Source organism: Columba livia, chromosome W (assembly GCF_036013475.1).
Source record: "Columba livia isolate bColLiv1 breed racing homer chromosome W, bColLiv1.pat.W.v2, whole genome shotgun sequence".
Classification (NCBI taxonomy): domain Eukaryota; kingdom Metazoa; phylum Chordata; class Aves; order Columbiformes; family Columbidae; genus Columba; species Columba livia.
In genome coordinates this window covers 573,913-601,795 of record NC_088641.1, presented here as the reverse complement: position 1 = coordinate 601,795, position 27,883 = coordinate 573,913, and the positions used below count along the sequence as shown (strand labels likewise).

The following is a 27,883-nucleotide window of genomic DNA, read 5'->3' as shown; positions in this document are numbered from 1 at the left end:
GGCGGTGCCGGGGGGCGGCGGCGGCGGCGGCGGCGGCGGCGGCGGCGGCGGCGGCGGCGGCGGCGGCGGCGGCGGCGGCGGCGGCGGCGGCAGCAGGGTCCGGGGTAGACGGGGCAGCCCGTGAGCTCGCCAGTCACCTCAGCCCGCCAATCCCCTCAGTCACCTCAGCCCGCCAGTCCCCTCAGTCACCTCAGCCCGCCAATCCCCTCAGTCACCTCAGCCCCGGCTGCGTGACCGTTACCGCACGGCTCGGCAATGAGAGATTCAAGCACAAAAAGACACCGGTACCTAGTTTTTATTTGAAGGGAAAGCTAATAACGGCATCCCTCGCATCATGCCACGGTTGTGTTTTGAAGGGTTTCTTTGCAAGGGGATGTGGTAAGTAGAAAACTGACTGATATCACTTAGACATATTAGGTTGCAGGTAGTCTTATTGTACTTGCTTAAATATTAATGCAGCACATCTCTAACTTTTGAAGTACCTTCCCTCTTTTTATCAGTCAAATAGTACTTCCTTAAATACTTATATGTATTCCCACTTTATTTAAACCTAGATCCTCTAGTTCTGGTCTCTTCAACAAACTCAAGTATATCAAGCTTAATTTTATAATAATCTTCAGCTAGTTTAAATACCTCTGTCATGTCACCTCTTAATCATCTTTATTATTCTTCTGAGGTGAAGTAAGCCTCTCCTTATAGGTAAAATCTTCCATTCTGTTTATCAATCAGTTAATCTGCGGTCTTCTGTCTTGGTTTCTATTTTCCTTTATATGCATTGACCTTATCTAAACAGCATGGGCCAAATTCTAACGTCAGTCACTGCTCTCTAAATCCAGAGTAACTGACTTCAATGACTGATTGTCATTTGGTGTCAATGGGTTTACTTGAGCACTTGGGCATCAGCATCCCTGCAGGGGTTTAAAAGACGAGGTTCTCAGGGACACGGGTTAGTGCAAGAGTTCTGGTTGGACTCGATGATCCTGAGGGTCTCTTCCAACTGAAATGATTCCACAATCTCTTAGGTTTACTCAGGCTCTAAGAAAGCTGCAAATCTTTCAAAAATGTGTTTCAAATTTTTTAAAAAATCCTGGAGAGCTTCCTCAGCACACACTTACTCGGTCTTGGTCAGCCTTTGTGGTGAACCCAGCTACAACAAGCCTTGTCCCTCACGAAGAACCTGGTGGATCCCAGCCCACCTTTCAGGGGACATGAACCCATCGGCTCCTCCACCACCCAAACCTTTTGCTCTGGTAATTCTCTGCTCCTCCAAGGGAGCTGAAGCCACAGCGACGTGCACCATTTACAACGAGCATCATTTACAGGATTTCCTTTGTGCGCTGGGAGGATCAGCATTTCTCAGCTGGAGGCAGATACCTGCAGACCTGGATTTACACCCAGCAGCACCTCTGCATCCCGCCACGGTGCCGGTTGTGCTTCCCCAGCCCCAGCACAGCTGCTGGAATCAGAGGCAGCTGTCAGGGGACCCAACGGGTCAGACAGGGACATCCCGCTATCCGGCTCTGGGCTCTCACTGCCGCAGCCCTTGCTCCTCTTTTCCACCTCCATCTATCTGGACAGCAGCACTGCAGGAACCGCAGTCGAGGAGCAGGACAGCTGGGACTTCCGACAGGTCTTAAAACATCCAACTCTGATGGGAACGCCGCAGGAACACTGTTAGCCCAAAGAACATGTACAGCAGCAAATGTGATTAAATCATCCCTGAATGCAAACTTAAAATCAAAGAGCTTGGAAACGAGCGTTCTGGATGGCTGCCAGGAACACCCAGAATCATCATGTTTTAAATCACTGCAGACATAATCACTCAGCAAACACAAAACCACAACTGGTAGGACATAGAAATAAAATCAAGATCCATTCATCCATCTCAAAAAGCATTTTTTTTTAAATGATCAAAACGCTGAATTGAGCCTTGATGATAAATCAGGAAGTGCAGCAATTGTATTTAACACGGCAAAGATTTGTTTTGAAGTGGCTGCTTCAGGAATGTCTCCTCATTACTCCGGCGGTAGATTTGCATGGGCTGTTGCTGACACAGGATCCTTCCTGCACTGGGCTCGCCCAGCCCCACCAGCAGAGCCCCACATTCCACTGCACATCTTCCATCCCAGCCACCTTGTACGCTCCTTTTCTGATCTGCCCCTTCCAGCAGCACCTCCTGAGCACTCAGACCTTCCTCCCGTAGCTCCCCTGGTACAGAGGCTTTTACCCTTCACAAAGCAGCTCAGCCAGAGACATTTTTCTAGAGTATCATCTTTTCCCAACCTTTCTCCTCCCTTCTTATCACCTCAGGCACTTGAAGGGAATTTGTTTGTAGAGAAATCTTTGTATGCTCATAAATTCCTAAATATTCTGAATTATAGAAGCCTCTTCAGCTCTGCTCTCCCCACCCCCCCAAACCACCACCCTCAAAACCACTAACAACAACAAACACCCACAGAAAGAAACCCCAAGGGGTGGGATTACTATTTGGCAGCATGTTTAACTTTGCGACTGGGGTGACTTTTTCTGTAGCTCACTGTTAGTAAGCTGTCCTGTAAGAAGTAAAAAATTGCCAGCATTTTGTTGCAATCAAGCTTTTTCTCCTCTCCCTCTAGCTTATGTACATATGCATCAATACCCCAAAACACAGGAAATTTACAGGTGACTACACTTTTGCAGGTATTTAAAGAATCTTTTAAGTCCTACATTCAGACAAAGAACTCATCCAAAATGGAGCAGGGCAAGTGTGAGAGGGAGCTGAGGCGCCTTACTGGACATGATAGGGGCTACAAACAGACGAGGAAAATGGGTGAACTCAGAGAAGTGGATAATAAAGCAAGGCATCCTAACAACACTCTTTTCTTAAGAGTCTCTTTAATTTGTCCTCTACTTGCCTCCCCTGCTCCAGAGGGCCAGCCTTTGGGTCACACAGCAATGCCACAGCAGTCCCCAACAAAACCCAAGACATTAAATCCAGATGTTTAAGAAATCACCTCACTTGTTGCAGCTGTATCAGCCAGCAAGACGGAGATCAGCTCCGCTACAAACCGCAGCCGGGAGTCCCGGCGCACCCCCCTGGAGCTGCTGCCTTGGCCACCAGTTATTCAGCACATTTATTCTCATTTATTCTCTCCAGGATGTGGTCTCTCCAAATTACAAAAATTCGTGCCTTTAACTTATTAATGGGGATTTAGTTTAAAACAACTAGTTCCATTTTCTTGACTATGTCTTTACTGCACTTTAAAACCCACTTTCCCTGTGCAGTATATTGCCTGTGCCAGGACAGACCGTATTATGAAGACTAAGGGAAAGGGAAGAAACAGACATTACAGCTCAAGAACTACTGCCTCGCACACCACCTTATGTTGCCATAATTTATTGGTTGCTGATTTAGACCGGTTTCTATATGTAACATGCAAGATGAAGAAAACCAGTCATTTCTTACAAAAATATGGACACCGCACAGCTCAACAATTCTATTGGTGGCAAATCCAGGTCAAGTCTTGGTGCAGGTGGAGAATGATGCACCTACCAGCTGTTTCTCTCTCTGGTAAGAGGAATTGCTTTATTTCTGACTAAAAAGCACAGATGAGCCAACACATGGAACATTTGCTTGATCCTAGTTGATAACCAGGTTACAGTTGGACACAGCAGAGAGCACGGAGCCAGCAGGAGCCCATGCAGCACGTCAGCGAGACGGAGCAAGCGCTGCCTGGACTCAGCGCGTCTGCGCAGGACAGCAGCTCAGCCCCCATGATGCTCAAATCCAAAGGATTTCAAAATTACCGGGGGTTTTGGGTCTTCGCTCAGTCATTTCTGGTCTGAAAGGATGGCAGAACCTCAACTGGGAAGGCAGCACAGACATCCCGCTGTCCAGACAACGCTGCGAGAGCAAAGCCCACCTCACATTCCTCACCAATAAATAATCTGCAACAAACAAATGCCCACAGCTCTTGCAGCGGAATTTTGTGCTCAGTGCTACAGACCTTCTTATTGAATAAACTCAAATGGAGCTTCCATTAAAAACAGCAGGAGCTAAAAAAGTGCAGCACTTAATTATTCCAATTTTTACACTGCGTTGAGCTATTCAGAGGGTGTCTGGTCATGCCATTCTCAGAGGCCAGCACGTGGGAATTCAAAGAGCTTGAACTCCTGATGTCTCCAACCAGACACCACAAGAGAAAACAGATTAAAATTAAAGCAAATTAAAAAAAAAAAAAAATCAATTTTCTTTTGAGTCACAGAAATTAAAAGCAGAAGCATATTTTGCTTTTTAAATGACATCTTACCAGGATCTTTGTTTTTTGTTGACTTGAGCCCATAAATACACCTAACTTTTTTCCTAGAGCTTCTTCCAGTTAATTAGTAGCATTTTCCTTTAAAAAGGGGTTTTGTTTAATTTCCTTTTCACATCCTAAATGAGTGTTTGTTCTCAGACGGGCTGTAGACCAGCAGAGCGTATCGTTCTTTTGCAAGCCCCAGCGGCTCGGGTTGCTCGCGGGATGACTAAGGTTTGCAGCGCTGCATGAAGCGTGGATAGAGACAGACATCTCGGATGTGGTGTCTGTTCAGAATCCAGGTCAGGAACCGCTCCAATCCCAAACCGTATCCACCGTGAGGGCACGTGCCGTATTTTCTCTGTCAAATTAAGATCAGAGAGTAGCTATTGAACTTTTTCTTATTATTTATAATTGCAGTAATACCACCAAAACAAAAACAAAACCCTTCCACCATTATTTTCTGTATAATGAGGAAAATGGACTGCACTATTTTCAGGCAAGGTTTTTGTCTTTAGTTGTCCTCAGTTTCTCAGGGCAGTTCAAGGACTAGGAGAGGAAAAAGGAAGGTGAAAAAGCAAGTCGTAATGATTCTCTTCCAGGCACCTCCTTTTCCGCTGCCCTTGCTGGCAGAGCTTGGCCGTCCCCGTAACCACACCCTGCGGGACACCCCAACCCACAGCCAGCGCAGCCTGGGGACAGCGACCTGCCCGGGGCAGCGCTGCCACCAACGGCTGTTTGAGCGGGATGGAAACTGTCACCTGCTGCACTTTGCCAATGGTTAAACCATTATCAACTTTGGGCCACTAGAAATGTTTCCACGTTAGACTGCAGCATCTGAAGAGTAGCTTAAAGAAAAATCCGATGTCATATGTGAGGAGCAGCACATGCAGCCTGTCACAGACCTGGTCGGTGTACCAGTAGTACGGCGTGGGGTCGATGCCCTCTCTCTTGTAGCCTTCCAGCAGCTCCTCGCTGTCCCAGATACGCATCGAGCCGCCGACTATCTCCCCAACGTTGGGCATCAGCACATCAACCTACAACACACACGGTTACAGTTAACATGTGTGCAGCAGGGCACTCAAAAACAGCCCAAGCTTAACACATTTTAACACAAAGTTTTAATTCTCCACAACAGTAAAGGAGGGAATTCCTTCCAGACCCGATTTACAGATGGGCTAAACTGACTGACTACGTTCTCTATTTTGATCTCTAATGCTCTTGGACACACTGAACTGTAAGAAACAAACAAGAAAACCTCCAAACCACAATAAAACAACCTACAATAAACAACAAACAAAGCCAAACCAAACCCACACCCCAAAACCACAAACAGAGCAGCATTCCTCACAACCACCACTCTTCCCAGCTGCCTGGCAGCTCCAGTTCAGACAACACGGTCTCAAGAAGCGACAGGAATATCGTCAGCAGAGCAACTCTTTGCCAGGCCAGTGAAGAACACGCTCACCATGATCAGCCCCAGTTTCTAAGCACTGCAGTGTCACTTGCTCACTCCTACAGGCTCAACACCAAGAGCTGCTCAACCAAAACCTGTAGGAAATCCCCAAGATTTCCCCTGGTACTCGTCCATTCTTCATTTTACACTCTGCCAGCCCCCGCTCTGTTCAGAAGCCTGCAGCACTACATAAATACTAAATAGCAACGTACAGACTCCGTAAGGCGGGAATCGTCCTGGCAGCGCTGCATGTAGAAAGACTTGATCTCTGCAGGAAATCGGCACAACAAGATCGGCTCGTTAATGGTGTCTGTCATCAGCCTCTCGGGAGCTTCAGGAATGTCCTACAGTTAAAGAAGCCTTATTAATATTTTAAGCAAAAACCACTCCAAGACCTTAAGTTCTTCATGTATCAGGCACGAAACAATGGCATTTGTCCTAAATGACCTAAATTTTTAAACCAAATTTATCTTAGACAATCCTTCGACTATTGCTACATCACCAAGTCCTCTTGAGCTCCTGCAAATCATTTTGTCTTCCATGTAGAAAAGCGAGACAGGGAACAGATGCACAGATGACAACATGGACTCAGATTCCAGTCTTCCAAGAGATTATGTGAAAGCCCAGCCCACACCTGCATTCCCCGATACATCACGACACCTCCCAGCACAGCCCAAACAGCCAGGCCCCAGTGAAGTTTACAGCAAAACTCCCTTTAACTTAAATGGGACTAGAATTGTCACTCCTTTTCGATGTCATTCCAAACAAAGCACCTGAGTCACACAGCACCAGTGAGCCCAGCAGCGTCACGGTCCAGACACTGTCTGCCAAGGGACTCACACACCCCCAGGGCAGGGCCGGCGGATTTTGCTTGGTTTTCATTCCTCCAGAGCTTCAGACAGACTCACCTCCCCAAACTCATAGTAAGTGCCATCGTCCTTCTTCACGTCATGTTCCTTCAGCCACTCAATGGCTTCACTGTAGTTCATTCGTCGGAAAGGCCGCTTAGGAGGCTTAAATCCCTGTAATTAAGAGCAGACAAAGCCAGTTAGAAGAGTACCGTTTTTACAGCAGAATACTTCCAGACTTGAAGCATACACACCGCTCTTTCCAGCTCTAAAATCAACAAATTATTACTAAATAAATCAAGCTGGGTACTGAAAAGCTAGAATCAAACACAACCCTATTCCAAGCCAGTAAAGCTTACAGAACAGATGCTGAAAAAGATGGCAGGAGGTGAGAGGACGTATTTACAAAGCTGTTTCCTTTTCTCTATGAATTCTTTGCATGTGTTGGTGTTTCAGACTGAGTCACTAGCTCCAAGTGTAAGGCCACAGAAGAACATCTTTGCTTCCCTTCCAGGTTGGCTGAGCTCCTGCCATTTCCTATCTCTTGCCCAAATTCAAAACTGAACCTCCCAGCACTTATGGGGAAAACAGGTCAAAATAACAGGGATGACTGAGCCTGTATGCTCTGAGAAAAAAGCCAGTGATAGAGATGAAGCTTGCGGGCTCTTAATGCCATCTTCTTTGCAAAGGCAACAGAAGACTGGAGGTCTCTAACAAATGGAAAGAGCTTTAGAGCTCTACGTTCCAGGGTAGACAGTAGAACACAAGCTGTTTCATTGCTCCCTTGTGCTCAATCTGCAACACCAGCCTATCAATATTATGAGCTCTGGGATAGAGGTTTTCATTCCACCGGCACAGCACACGTGGCCATAAATCCCAGCACACTGCTGGCTCCTGGAACTTCTTCCCCTGCTTCTGGAAGGGCCATTACCAGCCTTGCAGCATTTTCATTCTTTTGATGTTATTTTTCTTATTAGTAATAATAACAACAGTATGCTCCCTGCCATGCCCTGCCCTCCCCCAATGCACATGCCGACCAGGAAAGGCTAAAGCTGCTATTTCCTCGGCTCTTCCACATTGCTGCCTACCGGGTTCAGCTCGTACAGTAAGCTTGATGCTGGGGATTTCAAGACTCGGTCTACTACATCACAAACCAAGCTCTCCAGACGGGCCAATAAATCCTCAAAACTTATAAAAGGACATTCGGCTTCAATGTGAGTGTATCTGAAAGACAAAGTCATGACATTACAGAACCGCATACAAGCGACAAATCTTTAGTTATGAAACAAATCCTCAGGAGAAAAAAGCGACCAAACCCACGAACACACACTTCTGTCCCCTTTTTAATTTCTCCCACTTCTACACTGAAAAGGAACTTAAGCCATTGGAAAAAAAAAAAAAAAGGACAGACAACAACAAGAGTATGAACTGTATTTTCTGAAAAGACAAAGCTTCCTAAAAGTGTATCGGCTGTTTTGCCCAGATCTTCCTTCGCTAAATGTCAGCGTTTTATGATTGTACGTGGATGAGGTATTAACCCCCAAATATACTTTTGCTCAGTCCTCCCACATGAGCATTATGCTGTCTGTCTGCTCACTGTACATCACGTCACCCGACTGCCCGCTGCTCCCTGGCTTTAGAAATTCACTTCCACATCAACAACAGAGAAAGCAGAGCCCGTCCCTACTCGGCCAGGTGTCTGCGGGTCCGGGACTGCTCGGCTCGGTACGACTGCGCGATGCAGAACACGTCTCCCAAGGCTGGGATGCAGGTCTCCAGGTAGAGCTGCGATGACTGCGTTAGGTACGCCTCTTCACCAAAGTAATCCAGCTTGAACAGGGTTGAGCCTCCTTCCACCTGCGTCTGGACTAAAGTTGGCGGCGTGACCTGGCAAAGAACACGGCTCTCACTACTTGGTGAAGAATTAAGGACACTGATGCAAAGCAGTGTCTTCCAGAATACCATCTACAACACCTTTGTACCCGCACACACGTCAGCCTGATATCCCTCAGCATCCCAAAAAGAGGTACGCGGGCTGTTTGTCAGTCACACTGTAACACACACCTCAGAAGCATCTACACACCTTTGAGAGCCATGTCTGTGAAAGCGATCATACAACGCTTTCCTAAAAAGGGCTTTTCTTTTGCCCCTTCCAGGTCAATGCAAAACCCTACACAGTTTTTCCAGGAAAAAGATAACCTTGAAGTCAGGACATTAGTCATCTGCCGACAAGGGATAATATACTTACTTCATAATATCCGTTGGCAAAGAAATGATCCCTGAAGGCCTGTACGGCCATGGAGCGCACCTTGAAGATTTTGGACATGTTCTCGCCCCGGATCATCATGTGCCTGTTGTTAAGCTGCACGTCCACCTCGGAATCCTCGTTGAGCAGGTTGTCGGCGCCCCCGGCCGGGGCCAGGCCCAGGAGCTCCCAGTAGTCGCAGCTCAGCTCGTGGCCTCCCGGTGCCTGCCCGGCAAAGGGACACAAACACTGGACCCGTGCACTGCCTGCCCCAGACGCAGCGACCTTAACCCAGTTTCACTAAAGATGCTCAGTCCCCATGGCAGCACTTCCCAAGTGACTGCTCTCTAACCTCAGGTCGAGCTCTTGGGGCCAGGACCCGAGTGGCAGGGACAACTACAACAATCAAGCCCATCCAAATTTCATTTGCAAGACATGCCAGTAATGGCCAACAGCATGTGCCTTACAAAAAAATTGAATGATCTACAAAGCACCACGAAAGGTGAACACTTTGACCTTATTCACACATTACAGGCAGCCACAGTGACAGACTACTTTGCTCAAATGTTATCTAATGCATTTTGGAGACATTGTTTGAAGTAATGTAACAGTCCAAAATGTGGTTGTGTTTTTTTCCAGAGGCGTTTCACTGTGTTACCTCACTAGAGGTTACAACACGTACTCAAGGGACCAGCCAGAATACAGATTGCCGATCCACACTAAAGAACAGCTCCCACTGCGAGAACCGATGATGGTTTTGAGTATGTCTGAAGGAAGAGGTAAGCTTACAGACTAGCGAGATTAAACATACATCTGTCTTCTGAATTCCAACACTGCTGCTTTGCTTTCCCTTCAGAAAAAAGGGCATTGCTATAAGCAGTTACCAAGAGCTCACGTCTTTAAAGGACGATTTAAGATTTGGTCTGAGCTTCCTTGCTCTTTCTCCATCACAAGCTCAGTTTTGCAACACAGACACAACTTCTGCCTCTCAGCCACCTCGTAATAACCAAGGCAGAAGCCCTACAATAAATTTTGATAAACATCCTGATAGAGGCCTGTGTGTCCTGATGAGAGCGCTGAGCTGCTGTCACAGACGCCAGCTCCCAAAGGCTTCCCTCCTGCCTCCAGTCTGCATCCTTCCCGCAGAGCTGCTCAGCACGGCTTTAGCCCTAACTCCAGATCTAGGCGTGTTGAAACAGTAACGCGTGTGCATCTAGACTGGAATGAGACAGGCACAAGGCTCACCTGTCCCACTGAACTGTGGGGACAGCAGCAGCTCTGGGACCTTTGTTCTTGTCTCTAAACCAAGTTCCCACCAAAATCATCTAACAATTCTTTCTACCTCTGCTTTTCCTTCCATCAGGAAAATGATAAACTGCTAAAGAGGAAGAGAAGCCAAGACTAACACTGTCTCATACCTGCTTGCCTTCGGGAACGAGGTTCAGCGTCCCGTACACTGCGACGCTGCTCTCCGTGGAGAGAACCAGCCCATTGTAGCACTGACACTGCCGACACAGACAGACAAAGCGTTAAGGGAGCTTCTTGGGTTTAGTTTTCTTACAACATGTATTTGGCTCTCAGGCAAGATTGACTCATAGCCACTTCCAAACAGCTCTCACATTGACAAAAAAATTCTAGTGGTATGAGATACGATTTAACAATAATACGACTTAATCAGTAGGTTTAGGGGAATTTCCAATTGTCTATATAAAAGAAAAAAATATTAGGTACAAACACTTCACTTATTTAACACAGAAGAGAATTCAATATCACGACTTACCAGTTCATCGGAAAGGACACACTGAAGAAAACCTGTGCCATCTCTCAAAACAATGAACATCAAATTTTTTCCTAGTGAAAAGGAAGGAAGAAAAGCAGAGCACCTCAGCTTTATTCACTGACCCATCTGAACAGACCTGCTCCCCAAGCACATCACCACTGATGTGCACGTTGTTACAGAAGGACTGTGATCACATCCTTCCATTTGAAAAACCAAGGATGCTCCAGGTGAGCACTGAGCACGAGCACAGTTAGAAGCATTTCAGAGCTGTATTTTGTATAGCAAATTAAAATAAGTTTCGACAGCCACCAGGAGCAAAGCCTGCTCCAAGCTGACAGGGCTGGGATGGTACTGCCGTGCCCCGACCTCGGATGCCCCTCTGGTCCCCAGGGACCAAAGTCCTGCAGAGATAAAGGGGGCGAATGCCTGTGGAGCCAGAAGCACCCCTGCCGTGCACATCCATGCCTCGACCAACACCACCTTGCCAGCCAGGACACCGGTCATTCTGGCAAGTATTCATGCTAAGCTTATGTTAAGACTAGGTGCTGACTCATTTTAAGAGCTGTTGAGTTTGTTCCGTTTGCACAGGTTCAGTCAATGCTTGTGGCTTACCTTGCCTCCGTAATCTGTGGATCCAGCCAAAAATCTTCACTCTCTGGCCTCTGTAAGCCTCCAGAGCACCAATCTTTACCTGTCAAGGGAAATTATTCACCCTTTAGATGGTGTTTTCCACATAATTACTTACAATACCAGTGTCTGTGACATCTTCCAGCAGTGTTTAAAGCGAAGCTCCACCCAGGTATAAGCACAGTACTGACCAGCTCTTTAGTAAGGAGAGCGTAATTCAGCGAGTTCTGTCCCAGGGAGTACGATCAGACAGCATTTCCAGACTTGGAAGTGAGTGCAGTGCAGGTCTGGAGGAGCCTGCGGGTTCAGCCCTTGCCCAGAGAGCGGCGCTGGGCTCCAGTCAAACCACTCCTGCGGGGGTCACAGAAACCCCTCGCACAGGCTCTGTGTGAAACCCCACAGAGCAGCGAGCACAGGACCTGCCCAAACCACCAAGGCCAGCCGGACTCTACAAAGAGCCAATTGACACGTCTCAGTGACTCCAGTTACATCCTCTGACCAGCACTGCTGCTTCAGTCTCCACCATGATAATCAAAGCAAAATTAATGGACTTTCTCAAACAGAAATATGGTCTCTACCACTAGACAGACACAGAGAAGTCTGATGTGTGAACTGAGAAAGTTTCAGACATCCATCAAGTGTATGAGAAAGACTGAAATGTACACACTAGAGAACACAGATAACCACAAAAACAACGTTACATTTATGGACGGCAAAAAGCCTGTGGCCACACAGCAGAGCCAGACCCAGTCTCCGTGAGGACAAGATCAAACACAGGCCATGTATCAAGTGCGCGGGATCTTACACATTTTGGCTCCGGAAGGCTGGGGTCATTCTTGATAACAACTTTCTTCGCTTCCTCCAGGTTCTTCTCTCTTCTCAAGAGATCCTCCGCCTGGTGCAAAAAGAACAATAGCTGTAACCAGGCTCGGCAAGATTCCCACTCCTTACAATTACTCGAGACTATAATATGCACTGACAGACAGAGGTGTCATGAAGCTTTGATGTTACCCTGCTGGGGCCTAAACATGGCCTAACTCAGGACCAGGATGAGAAACAACACACGGATGCATTTATGATTGTATCCTGAAAATCTAAAGGCAACAGACTGCAACGATTCAAAACCCGCCCCGTTTCAGCCATTGGCTTGTCCTAATCTAAAGAAAGGCGAGTTGCAAATAACATCTGTGCAAAACAATGAGACGGCTGACGAACAAACAGAAGCCTTTCTGGAGGGGTGGGAATGGCAGCAACGGTGCTTAATGTTTCAGAAGAAGGAAGTTGGTGTGATGCGGCTCCTCCCCCGTGGCAGCCCCTGCAACCCACCTCCTTCTTCTCCTTCGCCTCGTTCTTCATCTGTTCCCTGTGCCACAGCTTTTTGACATTTTTCATCTGTGACTTTGAAATAATGGCCCATCTCTAAATCAACCCAAGGAGAGAGCAGAAGATAAGAGATTACATTTGTGTCCCTTCGCACCAGGGAGCAGTAAAGTGATTTCTACTAGGAAGCTCCAGCACTACGGCACCTCGTTTTCTTTTTGCGAATCCACATAAATAGTAGGAAACGGTTCCTTTCCTGCTGTCATCAAAGCCTAAAAAAGGGAGAAAACAACAGCATCAGTGGCACTGCAAGTGATCTAAGTCATCCTTAAAAAGCCCAAGCAGACATCCTACTTCTGATCAGAGATGCAAAAACCAGTATAAACTTTACATTTAGAAATACAAGGCGAACCATTTGGCCTGAATCGCAGCTCACGTTTCAGAACAAACAGCAGGTGCTCCCCAAGTTACCTTGAGAACAGTCTTGAACGGCTTCTTCTGCGTCCCATCCCCCGTGGAGTCGCTGCCCTCTCGCTCGGACACGTACAGCTCCTCTGGAACACACAAACACGGGCGGTTACTCACAACAGGAAAAACGCAGCAGCCATGGAGACGTGCGGGAAAAACCAGGAGGGGCACAGGGATACAGAAATCACGGTGATCGACAGAAATGAGCCGTCAAAAGCAACTCCGTGGGCACACAGGGTGAGAACTGTTTAATATTTCCCACTGCAAAAATCAGCCCATGCAGCAAGCGCTCAAGTCTCAGGGGCTGATGCCACAGGGGAACCCGCTCCGGGGCTCCGGCCGCGGGCACGGCCCGGCCCCCTCCGCACGGAGCTCCGGCCGCCCCAGCCCCACCCGGCACGGCCCGCTCGGGCCGGCAGCCGCCCCGCCGCTGCCGCCATCTGCTGCCCGCGGCGAGGGGCCGCGCCGGGCCCAGCCGCATGGCATGGCATCACATGGCATGGCATGGCATGGCATGGCATCGGGCCGGGCCGGGGCCGCGCCAGGGCCCGCAGGGAGCGCGGGGCCCGCCCGGCTCACCCAGCGCCAGCGCCGCCGTCCTGCCCAGCACCTCTCCCGCCATGGCCGCCCCACTGCCGCAGCCCGCCGGAAGTGGCGTCACCGCCGCGCCCTGAGCCAACCCGCCGCCGCCTTGCGTCAGCCACCGCTCCGCAGCCCCGCCCCTCCCGGTAAGTCCCGCCCCTCCCGGTAGCTCCGCCCCGCCAGTCTTCAGCACGTGTCATTGGAAATCAAAGCAATGTTGCCATTTACATATTTGACATTTTAAGCCCAGCCCCAGGTTCAGAGTCCAACACATGCTGGGGGTGTTGTTTTTTTCCTTGAAAGTCCAGCCCCACATGCCGCTTCCCTTTTAAACATACTTATTAGCACAGAAGCTGTAAACTTTAGGATGTTTATTTGTATTAAATTTCTGAAATGCACATTCCATTAAACAAGAGCTGAATGACATTTTTCTTATAAAACGATTTAATCAACCTTAGTTCAGGAGTTGGAAGTAGATAAAAGTGAAACATTCATACATCTCAACCTGAAGAGTCCCAGTATGTGCAAGTGTAAGGAGACTCATACAAACACTCTTTGCATTGTAAGAATTGATCCGTTATTGACTGTGTACCTAAAACTGAAATGAAGACACTTTGCCAGCCCCAAGGGCAGTGTTGCAGAGATCAGGTGGATCTGTTCATAAACACATGCCTATAAACGTCAGGATTCCTAATAAAATCCGAGCCGGGGCTTTGCCGTTGGACTGTGCGGGTCAGTGAAACGGCGCACACCAGGTAACTGCTGTTGGCAGTTTGCTTTCAAAGACTAAAGACGAAATGTCGCTGCAGTTTCATACCAGCATATCACGAAAATGTGAAAAGCTTGCAGTGCCAGGCACCACAAGACCGAAGTTGCGATGCTGGGTTTTGTCCCCTAGCACACGCATCCTGCACTGCCACGTGGGACAGAAAGCAGTTGCACAAGGGTTAGTAGCTCCGCAGAGAACTCTTGCTCTTTGTGTGTTTCCAGCAGTCCTGTGATAAAGCATAAGAGTCTTCATATCCTTATGCCGTTTGCTTAAAAAAATATCTTGAGTTCATTTAAAAAAATCTTTGTTTGTGCAATCCGAGGGCTAAAAAGCTGTCGCTCAGCTGGTGTGGGGGGCGCCCGCGGCCCCCGTCCCGTGCAGCACGGCGTCCAGGGGAGCGCGCTTCTTGCGGATGCTGCGTCCCGAGGCGATGAGGTCCGCGTAGCCGCGCTGGTGGGAGAAGGCGTAGGCGGAGCGCCGGGCCGACACGCCGCGGTGCAGCGCGCTCTGCCGCCGCCGCCACTGCTGCTCCGCCGCCAGCAGCTTCTGGCGGTTCTTCTGGATCTGCACGTGTGCAAGGACAGACGGGTTTACAGGTTACAAGTGAAAACAGCCTGTTCGCATTTACTGTCTGGGGAAATCACCTGATAATTTTACATCCTTCAACTACTTCACAGGAGGGTTCTCTAGTTTCAATTTTATTTTGATAGAAACAAGAATATATGCAGCAACACATCACCATTTCAGGAAGACTCTCTGCATTGTTTTGAACTTCATTTTCATTTACCTTTAACTGTCTTTCACCGAAGCGGGTTGAAGATACATAACTGAAAGCTATTCCTGTGCTCTCATGCTGACACCAATGTCTCTTGCCAGCTCAAGGTGAAACAGAAGCAAACAAAACCTGTCCAGTGCACTGACACGTCGCACTGGAACCCAGCACGGCCCAAGCAAGAGCAGAACCCGGCCGCGTGCGGCTCCAGAGCAGGTTTCTGCGGTGTGAACAAGGCGACCGCTCAGCCAAGAGACGGATCAGCCTGCTCTGAGCTGTGCTGCGCTCGCCCCCGTCCCGCTGCGTCCCGCACAACCACACCAGGGACATACACGAGATAAGGGCCCGTAACGTGACGCTCTGCTCTGGGGACCAGACGTGACAGTGCCCGTCGTCACCAGCCCGCAGGCAGCCCGCAGAGCGCTGGGTCCCACCGGAGCCGAGCTGCCCGCCCGGCGCTGCTGGGCACAGGCACCCTTTAGTCTCTAATATCAGCACCAACACCGACTCCTGTAAATAACACGTGCCAAAGGAACAGAAATAACTTTACTCACTCTATCGCTCTCTGAAGGCCAAATTGTCACTGATAAGAAACGCCACGCCACCACAGGCAGTAAGCAAACAGCAATTGATAAAATCATGGTCAGCCAGAGGTACGGCTGTCTCAGAGCATTTGGAGCCGTTCCTTGGGATAAAAAGAGCAAAAACTAGTTTGTGACAAACATCAGCATTTGGCTGTGCCTCACCTCAGGGTTTTACCTTCCACTGATGGGTTAGTGCAGCTTGGCAAACACGGTTTTCATTTGCAGACCCCCACTGCTGGGCAACATCAAGTTCCAGCTCATTTCATTGAAACAAAAGAAACACTCCAATAAAGCAACTTGGCCCCAAAGAGAAACAAACATCATTTCCTTCCACAGGCATCAGGTTCGGGCCATGACATTCGGGCCATAGTTCTGCTCAAGCGACAAAGCTGCGAGGACAGGAACAAGAACCAGAAAACACAAGGACTGACCTGTGAACTGGAAGCCGGACGGAAAGAGAACGTGGATTCCGGCACTGTGGAAGTCAAACGTGATACCAAAGTAAAGTGCAATACTCCCAAACACTGAGAAGGCATTAACAAACGTCCAGTAAGAGGTATCCAAGCCAATCTAAAAGCAAACAAAAACTCCAGATGAGTTTATTAATTCGAAATAATGTCACCTAGTCTGAAGGCTGACAGGGTTTTGGGCGAGTCATCTCTCATCCAGTCAGTGAGAGAGAGGGCAGGAAAGGTAGCGTTTGTGTGTATTGTTACCTTTTCAGTAGACAAATTTAGAAAGGTGAGCAGAAGGTGTTTCCAGAGCACCACAGGAAGCTAAGCTTACTTGCCTGAAAATTGACGATAAATATAAGAGAAGATGCTGCCGTGACAGCGAAGGACTGATAGTCTGAAGGTGCTTCTCCATCTTGTCCCATGGTTTTCAGGTAAGCTCCATACGGTATGAAGAAGATCACCAATGAAGTTATAGCTCCATGCAGCAAACTTAAAAAGAACTTCTTGTAGTTAAAAAGTGAATCTTTCTGTCCCAAAACATACAGACTGGGGAACCGAAGACTCAACTTGTCGCTCACATCCTTGATAAAGAGAAAAGAAAAGGAAAAGTTGCTGCAGTTTCCAGTTCTCGGTGTGAGCACTGACGAGCGGGCAGCTCAGCTCCGGGGCAGGCTTCTCTGCCCCCTGCACAGCCGGGGACACCCCTCGCAGAGCTGCCACGTGTCTCGCTTCCAGCCCCACGGCTTTCTAGCCCATTATTTGCCAGGACAAGAACGCAGACAGCTGTGCAGCGTGCTCCAGCTGTGAACTGTGCTGGAGGCTTTTCCCTCTCCAGGGAATAAGCAGAAGATGGGGCTGTCACTGCATGTCCTGCCTTCAAGGCTCTAACAAATACTGAAGCGAGAGCTTAATTTGGAACAGAATTAATTCCTTCACTTTTGTCACAATAGAAAGCGGAAACATTGATTTGCCTGATCATCAGGTAAGCCTTGTACAGAAAAAACAGTGCAAAAGGCCAAAAGCACCTGTCCCAGCAGATTAAAACAAATGCTACACACCAAGACCTCCTGTCAAATACAGTCACTTAAATTGTTCAGTCCCTACGCCTTCAAAAGGGTAAGCACAGAACATCTTTTCCAGTAACAAAGCCGCCCGTTGCTGTGCTGTGTGAATGACTTCATGGAACAGCAGGCACTCAGAAGTATTTGTAACAAACACGGTTAGCGCTGCAGACCTCTGACTGACCAGCCTCGGCTATTTCAGTAACCCTCTGCTCACTGCCTCCTTACCCCACAAGCCAAACACCCAACCAAACCGCCCCAAACGCCTTGTACGTAAACCAGAGCAAGCAGTTTCAGTGTAATTAAAGGGCTGATGTTAGCTGCCTTTGGATTCCTCTGCTGCTAACAGCACCACGGGGAATACCTGGTCGAGCAAGCCAACCAGCAGAACCGGGAGACTGGAGTACAGGACGTTGTACAGCGTGATGAACCAGTCTTCGTACGCTGTCTGCAAGGGGAGGAGACATCTCAGTCATTAATCACCTCTTGATTCCACCTTCTCCTCCCAGTTCCTGAGAAGGCTCACACATGCGCCACCACAGCATTAAATGACCTGTCTCACTGTTTACCAAAAGGCAAGCAGCACTGTAGTTCAAAGCTCTGCTCAAACTATTTTTAGGCTGTATTAAGCTGCCCCACTCCTTATGAGCCATTGATGTTGCCTGACCTGAAACACTGTGCACACTGAACCCCTCACACCAGCGTCGGTCTGGTTTACACCGCACTCGTGACCGTGACCACAACCTGTGAGCACTCCCAACGCCGCCTGGTACAACCAGCACATTTCGAGCCATTCTAGCCAGCAGCTCAGATAAAGAATGTCCGGTTTGGTTTCCTACTGATACGTACACATGCATCATGTCAGTTCACCTGGAGGAACAGGGTTGGGAAAGGGCTCCCAAACCGCTGTGTACCAACCTCTTCCTCCCTGGGCAACCCCAGTACTGACTTCAGTGTTCTGAATCATAACCAGCTGTTATCTTGAACTAACTAGCTTGGTAGTTACACCTATCTCCTGCAGAACTATTGCTGATAACTTCAGGTTCCCATCACTGCCCAGGCTGAGCCTTTGCTATTCTGACAAAAATGAGATCTGCTTGTTAATGTTACCCATGAGCACACCTTCTTACCTGGGCAGAAAAGCCATTGAAGAATGAGTACCAGATGTGGACTAGTGTAAAAGCAAAGTTTTTGTAGAAAAAGTATCTTAAAAACTTGCACATCCGGATGTAGGACCATCGTCCGTGGACCAGCAGCAGCCTCTGGAGGTAGCGGAACTGCCCGAAGGAGTAGTCGCTCGACATGACGGCTTGCATCCCTTCCTGGCCGCTGATCCCAACGCCAATGTGGGCAGCTAAGTGAAGGAGATAAACACCACACGCTGCGTGAAAAAGGAGAGGAACAACAGCACTGAGGGCAAACCTGCCCCCAGCTCCCGCTCTCTGCTGCAGGTTCTTCTGCCCGGTTTTAGTTCTGCAGCGCAAAGGCTGCATTAAAGACTAGACCAACTGCACATAAGCCCTTCCGTGCCCTGTCACGTACTGTTCACGCCTCCCCTGTCACCTGGATTCTCTCTCAGTGCTTGTTCCATCAGAGTGCCTCCAAGCAAGGGGCAGCTAAGCTTTGTTCTTCATAGAACTTTGCTCTTTACATTACAGATTTGTGACCCGCAACACAGTAATGAACGTAATTCAAGCCCCTTTCTCAGGGAACATCTACAGAAAAAGCTAAAACATATCAGCAAAAACTACTAACCATTTCTTAAAGGGCTTCTTCGAAATGGGAAAGCACAGGCCTAGAAGCTAACAAACCCCAAGGACTGTTAACGTGGGTAACGAAATAGACGGTAGAGTCTTCAGAACAAAGAGTAACAGCGAAGAGACTGCAGAACGCCCAGAAGAGATCTTGCCTACTGAGAGAAGTTTTACGGCTGCCTTACTTTTAATCATGTTTACATCATTGGCACCGTCCCCAATAGCCAGAGTAATGGCTTTCTTGTACTTCTTCACCAGCTCCACCACCATGGCTTTCTGCTTCGGGGTCACGCGGCAGCAGATCACGGCCCTGCACTCGCAGGCCAGGTCCACAAAGTTCTGCTGCTGCTGCTCTTTGTGGGCCTCAGCCCTCCTCCTCTTCTCGCTCTGCTGCTGCTTCTCTTCTGCTGTCCTGGGGAACTTCAGTTTCAGCTTCTTTTTCTTCTTTTTCTTCTCTAGCAAGATTTCATTCTGTGTAACAACAATATTTTATGTTTCCTTCTACACTCTTTCAAATCGCTCTCCAAGTGCTGCCTACACAACACACTTCATTATGCTCCCATCGCCCATTTATAGCATTTCAATAAAATGCTCGTGCAGAGGAGTGAACAAAGAGCTATGGAAACAATGAAAAGAATGTATTCGGTGAGATTAACCGAGGCAAAATGCTTGTGTTTAGTGTCACAGCGCTGCTTGCAGTGTTTGAAGGAATATCTCTTCTGATGGGAACTAATTCACTTCTGGAACATTCTGTTATTTAGGCCCCCCTCTCCCATTTCCCCATCCCGCAGACAAATGAAGAGTCCTCCGTGAAGGACACTGTGACCTGGTGGTGCCCAAATCCCGGATAAACAGAACATCCCTTGTACGTACCAGCCAGGAGCCGGTGATTATTAAAGCCCGATCCTTGCTGCCCTGGAAGAAGGGCTCGCTCATCCTTAGAGAGGAACACGCGCTCGACCCCGCGCTGTTCCGCTGGTTTTCCAGCCTGGTTTGAAGAAGCGCACTGCAAAGAGAGGGGGGCGCCATTTCAGAAAAGTCAAGCTACATCAGCCCCAGACAAAGTCTGCAAGAAAGAAATGCAATATATGCTGCAAGGAGGTTTTGTGCCGCATATTTGGTGACGTTCTGAGCTCTAGGACTGGGGAGGGACCTGCCCAGCCCACTCCTGGTGGCTCCAGCCTTGTCCGAACCACAGGCCAAGTTCAATGTCAGCAGCTGCTGACCTAAACACACACGCTCCTGCAGACAGGCTGTCACCACCTCTGCCCACAACCGAGGGCGCCTTGCGGAAGTACAGTTCCAGACAGAACAAAGCCCAGAGGATGCACAGACGGCCACCCGCCAAGGAGCGCCGTTCAGCCAGGGAGGCACTGTGCGATAAACCAGTCAACTGCTGCGCTCAGTGTAACAACGGAACGGTTTTCATTCCCACAAAAGAAATCCTCTGTGCTTTCCACTTGCCTGATATCTTCTCCATAGCAGATTTTTGTTTCATCTGTTAAGAGTTCACAAGAAAATCCAATATTTTCAGCAGTTTCTGCAATAAAAAAATAAGACAGGAGAGCATTTACTTAAAGGTTCTGTCAGGAGTAACTGTCGGGAGCAGCCAGAAGTACCTCAAGTCCTTTTCAGCAATTTTGGAAGTTATGTTTCAGTATGAGAAGTTCCCTTTCATTACCGCAGTGTGGATGAACAGCAGAAACATCAAACCATCGTACGCCATCAAAAACCGCCACACCAAGCTTTTCTGGAAACGCCTCACTTCCGGCCTGCGCTGTCCCCGTTCGCCCTGCTGCCCTCCCCCCGTGTGCGGCAGCTCTGCGCCCCTGCGCAAACACACCTTTTTTGTCCCCAGTGAGCACCCAGATTTTAATGTCTGCTTTCGAAAGTCTGGAAATGGTTTCTGGAACGCCATCCTGCAGTTTGTCTTCAATAGCTGTGGCCCCGAGCAGCTGCAACACATTTCAAATACGGCTATTTAGTAGGCCGGACATGTATGGAAAATGGATCCATTTTCAGGAGAGAATGAAACTATTGTGGTATGTGGTCAAGACAAGGCACAGCTCAGGCTGAGAGCTCAGTAAGGACAAGCTCCTGCACACAGAAGTGACCACATTGAAATACATGTACTAAAATACACTTCCCTTCCCTCTGTTGAACTCTAAAATCTGGCAGGGCTCTAAAGCCAATAGAGTACTGAAAGAATCACAATGTCCCAATAAACAGGGATAATTTATTTTCACAAAGATCTGTCTCTTCTAATACAACAATAAGAGTACACTAAAAATTTAAAGCTCGACTCACAATCAAGTTTTTTTCTATTTCCTCATATACTTTGTCCAGAGCTTCATCACGATCAGTTGTAGCTACACTGGCCTCCATAAACTTTTTATTCCACGCTTCAAATTCGTCCTGACCGATGTCTCGGTAGCACAGGCAGAGGGTCCTGAGAGTTTCGTTTGCAAAAATCTGGAAAAGAATTGAAAAACCATATCCACAATCTGAACCTGTTCCTTTGCAATCCGAGCATGAGAGACAAGATCATAAGCGTTTGGTAAGTCTGATAAACCAAATCCGACTGCGCCATCAGTCCTGCGTGCTCCAGAAATGCCAAGAACTGAACTACAGCTGACGGGCACCTGAGCTGAACCACTGCGGAGGTGGCAAACGGAGCAGAGTGCGCGGATCTGCAACACGGGAACGATGAAGACAGCATGCAGGCGGAATCTGAGCGCACTTCTCATCAAAAGACAAGGAAGGCATTGTTAAGAACACGCAAGCAAACTTACATAGCTTTGATTACTTCTCAGGTTTGGGACGATTTGTAGAACCAGTTATAATTCTGCATTTTTAAAATAGCTTAGGACAAGGAATTCAATAAAATTATTTATAGTCAGAAATAAAAAAACTAATTTAAAAATGGCATATAAAATAGAAACGTACATCCAGTGCTTCTTCTGTAGCTTCTCTCTTCAGATTCTTCGGGTGCAACCGCTCATAAATTACCGTATCAGCCCCTTTACAATATAGCCTGATACTCCCATCTGATTCTCTTACTGTGGAGTGAAACACGGGAGGTGGGACAAATGTTAGAGTACAGGGAAATAACGGAACAGTTTTCCGATTTTTCAGCCTACTGCTGTTAAGTACCAAAACTACCAGATCGTGCTGCTGCTTCATCATCTCTAATATTGTTGGGTTAAGTAACCTGGCTGACAAGTGCATCTCCTCTTCCCTTTCATGACAGGAGAGGACATTTAAACTCCCAAGGATTATGTTTTTGATAACAGATCATACAGGATTAACATCTCGCTCGCCCATAGGAGCTGGGCAGACATACACTAGAGATATGATGTCCCATAATTACAGCCTTAGAATCAGCAGATCTCTAGCTGATTCAGAACTGACTTTCTTAAAGAGAATTAAAACTAAAGAGCTATTTACGCCTCAGCCTGCATACCTGGAATCCCAACAGCTGGAGGAACATGCGGTTTGCTCGTTCTCTGGGAAAAAGGAGAACAAGTGATCTCTGCAGCATTTCTTCAGGCTGCTGCCAAAGGGAGCCGAGGCTGTTTCCAGCAGAGGCCGCCTCTGAGCGCCAGGACTGTCCTGATTACAAAGCCTCTTTGCTGCCCAGAGCTGTGCGGATCACAGCTACCTCAGGGCTGTGTCCTGCACAGCCGGAGTTCCTGGCTTCACCTGCCCTCGCACGTATTTACGCCCACGAAACACGAGTGACCTTTTCTGCAGGGGCTGGTCACGATCAGCTTACCGATGACAGACATGCGCTTCCTGTCGCTGTTGAAATCCAAGATAGCAAGGACATCGTAAGTTCTCTCAATGCCCATTTCACTGATAGTGATGGTGTTTTGTGTCCGGGAAAGGAAAACGTAGCCGAAGTTCCTGGCTGCCGTAACCAGGGCCCCCTCGTCCGGGGAAGCTGCTTGGTAGTTGAGCTGACCTGGGCCATGGGAACGGTGAAAAGAGGAGAAAGTTGGGGGAAATGTGAGCATGTCTCTGTCTCAAAACAAATACAATTTAAACATCTTAGTTTCTCAATACCTCCATTTAAGCATTTTCAAAGCAAGCTCCAAAATACAAATCTGTGGCCACAGACACCAACATAAAGTAGTGGAAGCAACTCCAGAAACATCAGCAGGAAGAGTGAGACAGGACAGGAGACTGCCCGTTCCACAGAGCGCTCAAAGACAGGACTAGAGCAATATCGAACTTCAATGGTTTAACTGAATCTCCCAACCTTACTTTTCACACTCATGAATTCTTCAGTAGCCATTCAACTCTACATTTTGTTTCTGTCACCTTTTTGTTATTCATTTTGGTAATTTGCTGCCAAGACTCTGAGCACAGACGCACATGATTGGTATCGTCTATGGGGCTGTAGCTCAGGAGTGAGAGCATGAAACCCTCATGCAGAAAACACTTGTGTTTCCACACTGAAAACAAGTGTACAGACGTGTTCATTCTTTCACGTGTGTACGTGGAACCAGAGACTATGCTAAGGTCATTATCATTTTATTTGAGGTTGGTGCTTTTGAGATTTTAAAGATGTCTTTGAACAGAGATAACACATGTAACATGAAAACACACGACTTCTGAATAAATGGCTCCCCTGCCTTTCGAGATCTCCTGCTATTTAGGATGTGCATTTGCCACAAAGACAGTCCTCCTTCCACATGGGACCAGCACCAGTTATGGAATCTCTCCCTTGTGCAACTGCATTTGAGTTACTGTTTCCCCTTACACAAGAAAAAACCAACACAAACATACTGACCGTCGGAAGTGTCGACCATGACTGTGTGACAAATAGCAAGCAGAAAAAAGAACTTGGGAATTTCCGGCTCCTTTCCAGATTTTATTTGCTCTATGAGATAATGATCGTAGAACAAGAACTTTCCATCTGCATACATGTTCCAGCTGAAATCCACTTGCTGCTTAGAAATCAGAAGAGCGGGTTGGAGTGAGCTCACATGCCATTGCTCTGTGCCCTCCTGCATCTCCCCGCTTGGCACGGGAGCGCTCCCCGATGTGCCGCTGCTCTGTGCCCTCCTGCATCTCCCCGCTTGGCACAGGAGCGCTCCCCGATGTGCCGCTGCTCTGTGCCCTCCTGCATCTCCCCGCTTGGCACGGGAGCGCTCCCCGATGTGCCGCTGCTCTGTGCCCTCCTGCATCTCCCCACTTGGCACGGGAGTGCTCCCCGATGTGCCGCTGCTCTGTGCCCTCCTGCATCTCCCCGCTTGGCACGGGAGCGCTCCCCGATGTGCTGCTGCTCTGTGCCCTCCTGCATCTCCCCGCTTGGCACGGGAGCGCTCCCCGATGTGCCGCTGCTCTGTGCCCTCCTGCATCTCCCCGCTTGGCACGGGAGCGCTCCCCGATGTGCCGCTGCTCTGTGCCCTCCTGCGTCTCCTCCCAGGTACACTCCCTGCATTTGGGCTGCATCCACGTACCTGCGGGTGGCTCTGCAGCTGCCCCGCTCCGTCCCGCCAGTCTCCTGCAACACAAGCGCCGTCCATGAGAAGGCAGCGGACAGAATAACAAAGATTTTACAACTCATTCACAGAATAAAAAATACATAGAATATCTGTGGCACTAGAATGGCTCAGATTTAAGAGAAGCAAGTGCTTTCACGGTCACAGTACCTTTGTATACTGCTGACACTAAAGCAAGTTAAGAAAAAAGCACATGGTTGAATTGTTACAAAACATCCACGTTGGCTTAAAACAGCTTTCTCTGTCAGAAATTCCTCATCTCTCTTTAGGGGCAGGATGTTTAAGAAGCACAGACATTAGCACACCGTGTTCTTCATTATTTGAAGCAACCAAGCAAGAGTTTTGGAGCACACATGCTGTGTTTTCTAAACACTGAAATCCAGACAAGATTGGAAATGGCAGTAACTAACACCAACATGAACAACTGCTGCTCTTATTAAATTCTCCTCTTTCTTTCTAGATTAATTTTGTTCCTGAAGTGTCTCCACTCAAAGTAAAGCATTCTGTAAATCATGCATTCCTGGCTTCTCTACTGGGAAGTTTCCACTCAGGTCCATCAGTTTCCCCTTTTTAAAGGGGAAAACAGTGGGAAAACCCCAAGAATTCCATTTCAGTGGAGCTGTACTCAATGCCAGGCTAAACTGTGGAAGTTCAGCTGAAACCGAAGGCTCCTGTGCGCCCAATTCCAAAGAGCGTTGTTGTGGAACTCCCCTGGTGAGCGCCGCCTGCTCGGGGCCGGGCGCTGAGCTGGGCAGGCTCTTCCTCGCTGCGGCCTGGCTTTCGCTGCAGGGTGCCACACACTTACCGTATCTTTGGCCGTTTATGCAACATTTTTTAAATGTCATGATGTTCTGCGTAAGCGTTCCCGTCTTGTCGGAGAAGATGTAGTGGATCTGCCCCAGCTGCTCGTTCAGCGTGGTGGTTCTGGCCTTCGCCGCCGTGTCCTTCTCCGGGTAGTACATCTGCAGGTCCCAGTTTATAAAGTAGCTTTGGCCCAACCGAATCACTTCGACGCTAAATTAAATGAAATGAACTTTTCACTCCCAGCTGCATCTCGTACAGTCAGCTGCATCCTGACTGTTTTCCAGGACCCAAACTGCCTATACAGCTGGAGACGAACCAGTTGCATTTACCAGCATGTTCCAGAGCCCATGGCCCTGCACAGGCCTCTCAAACTACTGCCACACTGCTCAGCCTCAGCACCACCGCAGGAACTGGGAAGAGCCTCTGCGGTCCTTGTAAGCCGAAAATATCAATGGTGCTGCTCCCGTAACAAACAGAAACACCACTTGGATTTGGAGAAACGCGGGTAGGAGACTGGACGACTTTGAATATGTTACAAACAGGCTTGTCAAAGGCAAAATTATTCACGCTTCATGGAGCAGTAAGGCCTCTCTTTTGAGAATAAATCTGGAAAATACGATTTTTCCATTTTAATTTCTTATTTCAAGTTGTTTCCTTCATGCACTGTGACTGCAGAATTAGACTGGAAGTTAAACACTAGCAGGATCAAGTCTCTGATTTTGTCAGAGATCATTGCTTGGGAGAATTTTTTCCTTAGTCAAAGTATAGAGCAGATGTGCTTAACACTGTAAGAAGAGCTCCATTTCTTTAAATTCTGAGTCAAGTATCAAGTGCTGGTCTTATATGAAAGCCAAGAGATCGCTGTCTCGTACAACACCGGTGAAGAGGGCGAGCACCCAGGGCCTCTCCAGGAGGACAGGCAACGAACGCGCTTTCCCACCCATCGCAAAGCTGCTTTTCTGACCCCCAGCGGGAAGTTTAAGTCCATTCATTGATCTGTAAGTTCCGTAATTCAACCCCCTGAGCAGCTCGGCTGCGGAAGGCCCAGGTGTTCACCCACCTGACATAGAGGGAGATGGGCACCATGGTGTTGAGCACGATGATGTATCCCCAGAAGTTGAGGAAGCCGCGGTAGGGAGGGCTGAAGTCCTGCGCGTCGTACAGGTACCAGGAGGAGTTGCCCACCTGCTGCTCCCAGTACGTGTGCCCGATGGCGAGGCCGGCCGACAGCAGGATGAGCACGACAAAGATCTGCGGGCACACAGAGCGGCCCTGGCGCTCAGAGACATCTCGACTCACACCCACGGCTCCAAAGCACAGAACTACGTGTACGTGTGAGACGGCGAGCAAACCCTTCCCACAAAACATTAACTCTGCACTAACTCTGGTCGCTATAAAACAAACTCAAACACCTGAATTTTAAACAAAAAGGCTTACGGTATAAACCATGTAATTCGTAAGGGAGTCAATTTTTGTCCTTTTGAACCTCGTCTTTCCACTATTTTTCATTATTTTTGTATCAGCACCTAAAAACAAAGAAGAAAAAAAAGGAAAGTGACAATATGCAAACAAGTGCTAGTATCACTGCTTTACAAAACTGGGGCAGAAAACGCCGTCAATGTTTCTGTGATAGAGATGCCATCTCCCTCTTTAGGGCATGCTTTAGTTGGGAAATGTTACACATGCTCCGTTCATAAATACCTGCAAATATGACCAGCCCGTGGCAGAAGTCTGTATTCCTGATTTTACATCCACGTAATAAAATCTTATCAGCATCCAGCGAATAACTTGTGTTTCTCCAGAATAACGTTCCTGTGAACTTATCCAGTCGGTTATTAGGTTCTTCACATTCAATTAGACCTAAAACATTTGGAGGAGAATGAGTTCAATACACAACAGTTTAATAAAGTGCACTGATTTGTCCTGGGGGCGGAAGCAGTTCAGGGTTCCCATGGCCCCTTCACGACTGGCACTCGATGCACGTATGTGCATCCCCCTCTCCCAAACCCCGCGCTGTCTCCAGCCCTGAACCGTCCTCACGTTCCTGTCACTTCAGTTCTCACACCGGAGGAGACAAGGAAGGGTCCCTGCTTGCCTCTCCATCTCACTCTGCTCTAAGCTGTCTTTTTTAAGCATTTGCAATTTTAGGATTGCTGAAACACTCAGCTTGAGATCAAACTTTATGTCAGATCTCAGTAAGAGAAGGAGTTCCTGCCCTTCAGGTTTCTACAACATGCACAAAAAGCAGACAGATCATAATGGTAAATAGGAAAAGGACAACAGAAGGTATTTTCCAGATCAAATCCCAACAGCAAAGATCCTCTTTCCCAAAGAAAACAGGCAAACGCCAATCCAGGGCCCCGTGCCCCCGCCCGGCGTGCCGCGGCTCACTCACGGCTAACACCTCGCGCCAGCGCCAGGCTGCACTTGGCTGGGCAGCACGGCTCCCCGTGCAGCCCGTCCACGCTGCCTCGCGGCCAACACGGGAGCGCGAACTGCAGAACCCCACCCGTCCCGCCCGCCTTCCTCTGCTGGTGCTGGAACCGCTGCAGCCGCTCAGGAACAGCGTAC

The 27,883-nt window shown here is 48.4% G+C and overlaps 2 protein-coding genes and 1 long non-coding RNA gene across 9 annotated transcripts in view; 1 reads left to right on the top strand and 2 right to left on the bottom strand.

Annotated features, from left to right (window-relative positions):
- The first annotated feature begins 34 nt into the window (after positions 1–34).
- LOC135577024 (uncharacterized) lies at positions 35–27,099 on the top strand. Its single transcript, XR_010468636.1, has 3 exons — positions 35–378; positions 9,466–9,605; positions 10,190–27,099. It is a non-coding gene; the product is annotated as an uncharacterized LOC135577024 (long non-coding RNA).
- NARS1 (asparaginyl-tRNA synthetase 1) lies at positions 3,361–13,697 on the bottom strand. Its single transcript, XM_065044541.1, has 15 exons — positions 13,601–13,697; positions 13,025–13,107; positions 12,760–12,825; positions 12,560–12,652; positions 12,039–12,128; positions 11,219–11,297; positions 10,607–10,677; positions 10,245–10,331; positions 8,830–9,051; positions 8,269–8,468; positions 7,670–7,805; positions 6,642–6,755; positions 5,946–6,077; positions 5,183–5,314; positions 3,361–4,638 (listed from the first exon to the last, which is right to left on the bottom strand). Exons 1-15 carry the CDS (start codon positions 13,641–13,643, stop codon positions 4,507–4,509), a joined length of 1,680 nt encoding a protein of 559 aa, XP_064900613.1. The 5' UTR covers positions 13,644–13,697; the 3' UTR covers positions 3,361–4,506.
- LOC102096539 (phospholipid-transporting ATPase IC) overlaps positions 13,960–27,883 on the bottom strand; it is a 28,320-nt gene continuing 14,396 nt past the window's right edge. For all 7 annotated transcript variants that reach the window (XM_065044524.1, XM_065044523.1, XM_065044525.1 and 4 more), the window contains 19 exons: positions 27,014–27,172; positions 26,750–26,838; positions 26,373–26,563; positions 25,314–25,522; positions 24,467–24,510; positions 23,794–23,950; positions 22,774–22,962; positions 21,945–22,057; positions 21,306–21,470; positions 20,842–20,953; positions 20,463–20,538; positions 19,872–20,004; positions 19,184–19,469; positions 18,375–18,598; positions 17,609–17,692; positions 16,519–16,764; positions 16,160–16,298; positions 15,699–15,829; positions 13,960–14,936 (listed from right to left, as the gene is read on the bottom strand). In XM_065044524.1, coding sequence (XP_064900596.1) covers positions 14,712–14,936; positions 15,699–15,829; positions 16,160–16,298; positions 16,519–16,764; positions 17,609–17,692; positions 18,375–18,598; positions 19,184–19,469; positions 19,872–20,004; positions 20,463–20,538; positions 20,842–20,953; positions 21,306–21,470; positions 21,945–22,057; positions 22,774–22,962; positions 23,794–23,950; positions 24,467–24,510; positions 25,314–25,522; positions 26,373–26,563; positions 26,750–26,838; positions 27,014–27,172 — 2,972 coding nt within the window. In that variant the 3' untranslated portion in view covers positions 13,960–14,711. The remainder of the gene's footprint in view (positions 14,937–15,698; positions 15,830–16,159; positions 16,299–16,518; positions 16,765–17,608; positions 17,693–18,374; positions 18,599–19,183; positions 19,470–19,871; positions 20,005–20,462; positions 20,539–20,841; positions 20,954–21,305; positions 21,471–21,944; positions 22,058–22,773; positions 22,963–23,793; positions 23,951–24,466; positions 24,511–25,313; positions 25,523–26,372; positions 26,564–26,749; positions 26,839–27,013; positions 27,173–27,883) is intronic.

What these genes read in the sequence shown, in the direction of transcription:
- NARS1 (XM_065044541.1), bottom strand. Translation starts at nt 13,643, where the DNA reads ATGGCGGGAGAGGTGCTGGGCAGGACGGCGGCGCTGGCGCTGG. An exon ending in ATTCGCAAAAAGAAAACGAG is followed by an intron (nt 12,653 to 12,759) that starts GTGCCGTAGTGC and finishes GGGTTGATTTAG; the next exon opens with AGATGGGCCATTATTTCAAA. An exon ending in CCACAGATTACGGAGGCAAG is followed by an intron (nt 10,678 to 11,218) that starts GTAAGCCACAAG and finishes CCTTTTCACTAG; the next exon opens with GAAAAAATTTGATGTTCATT.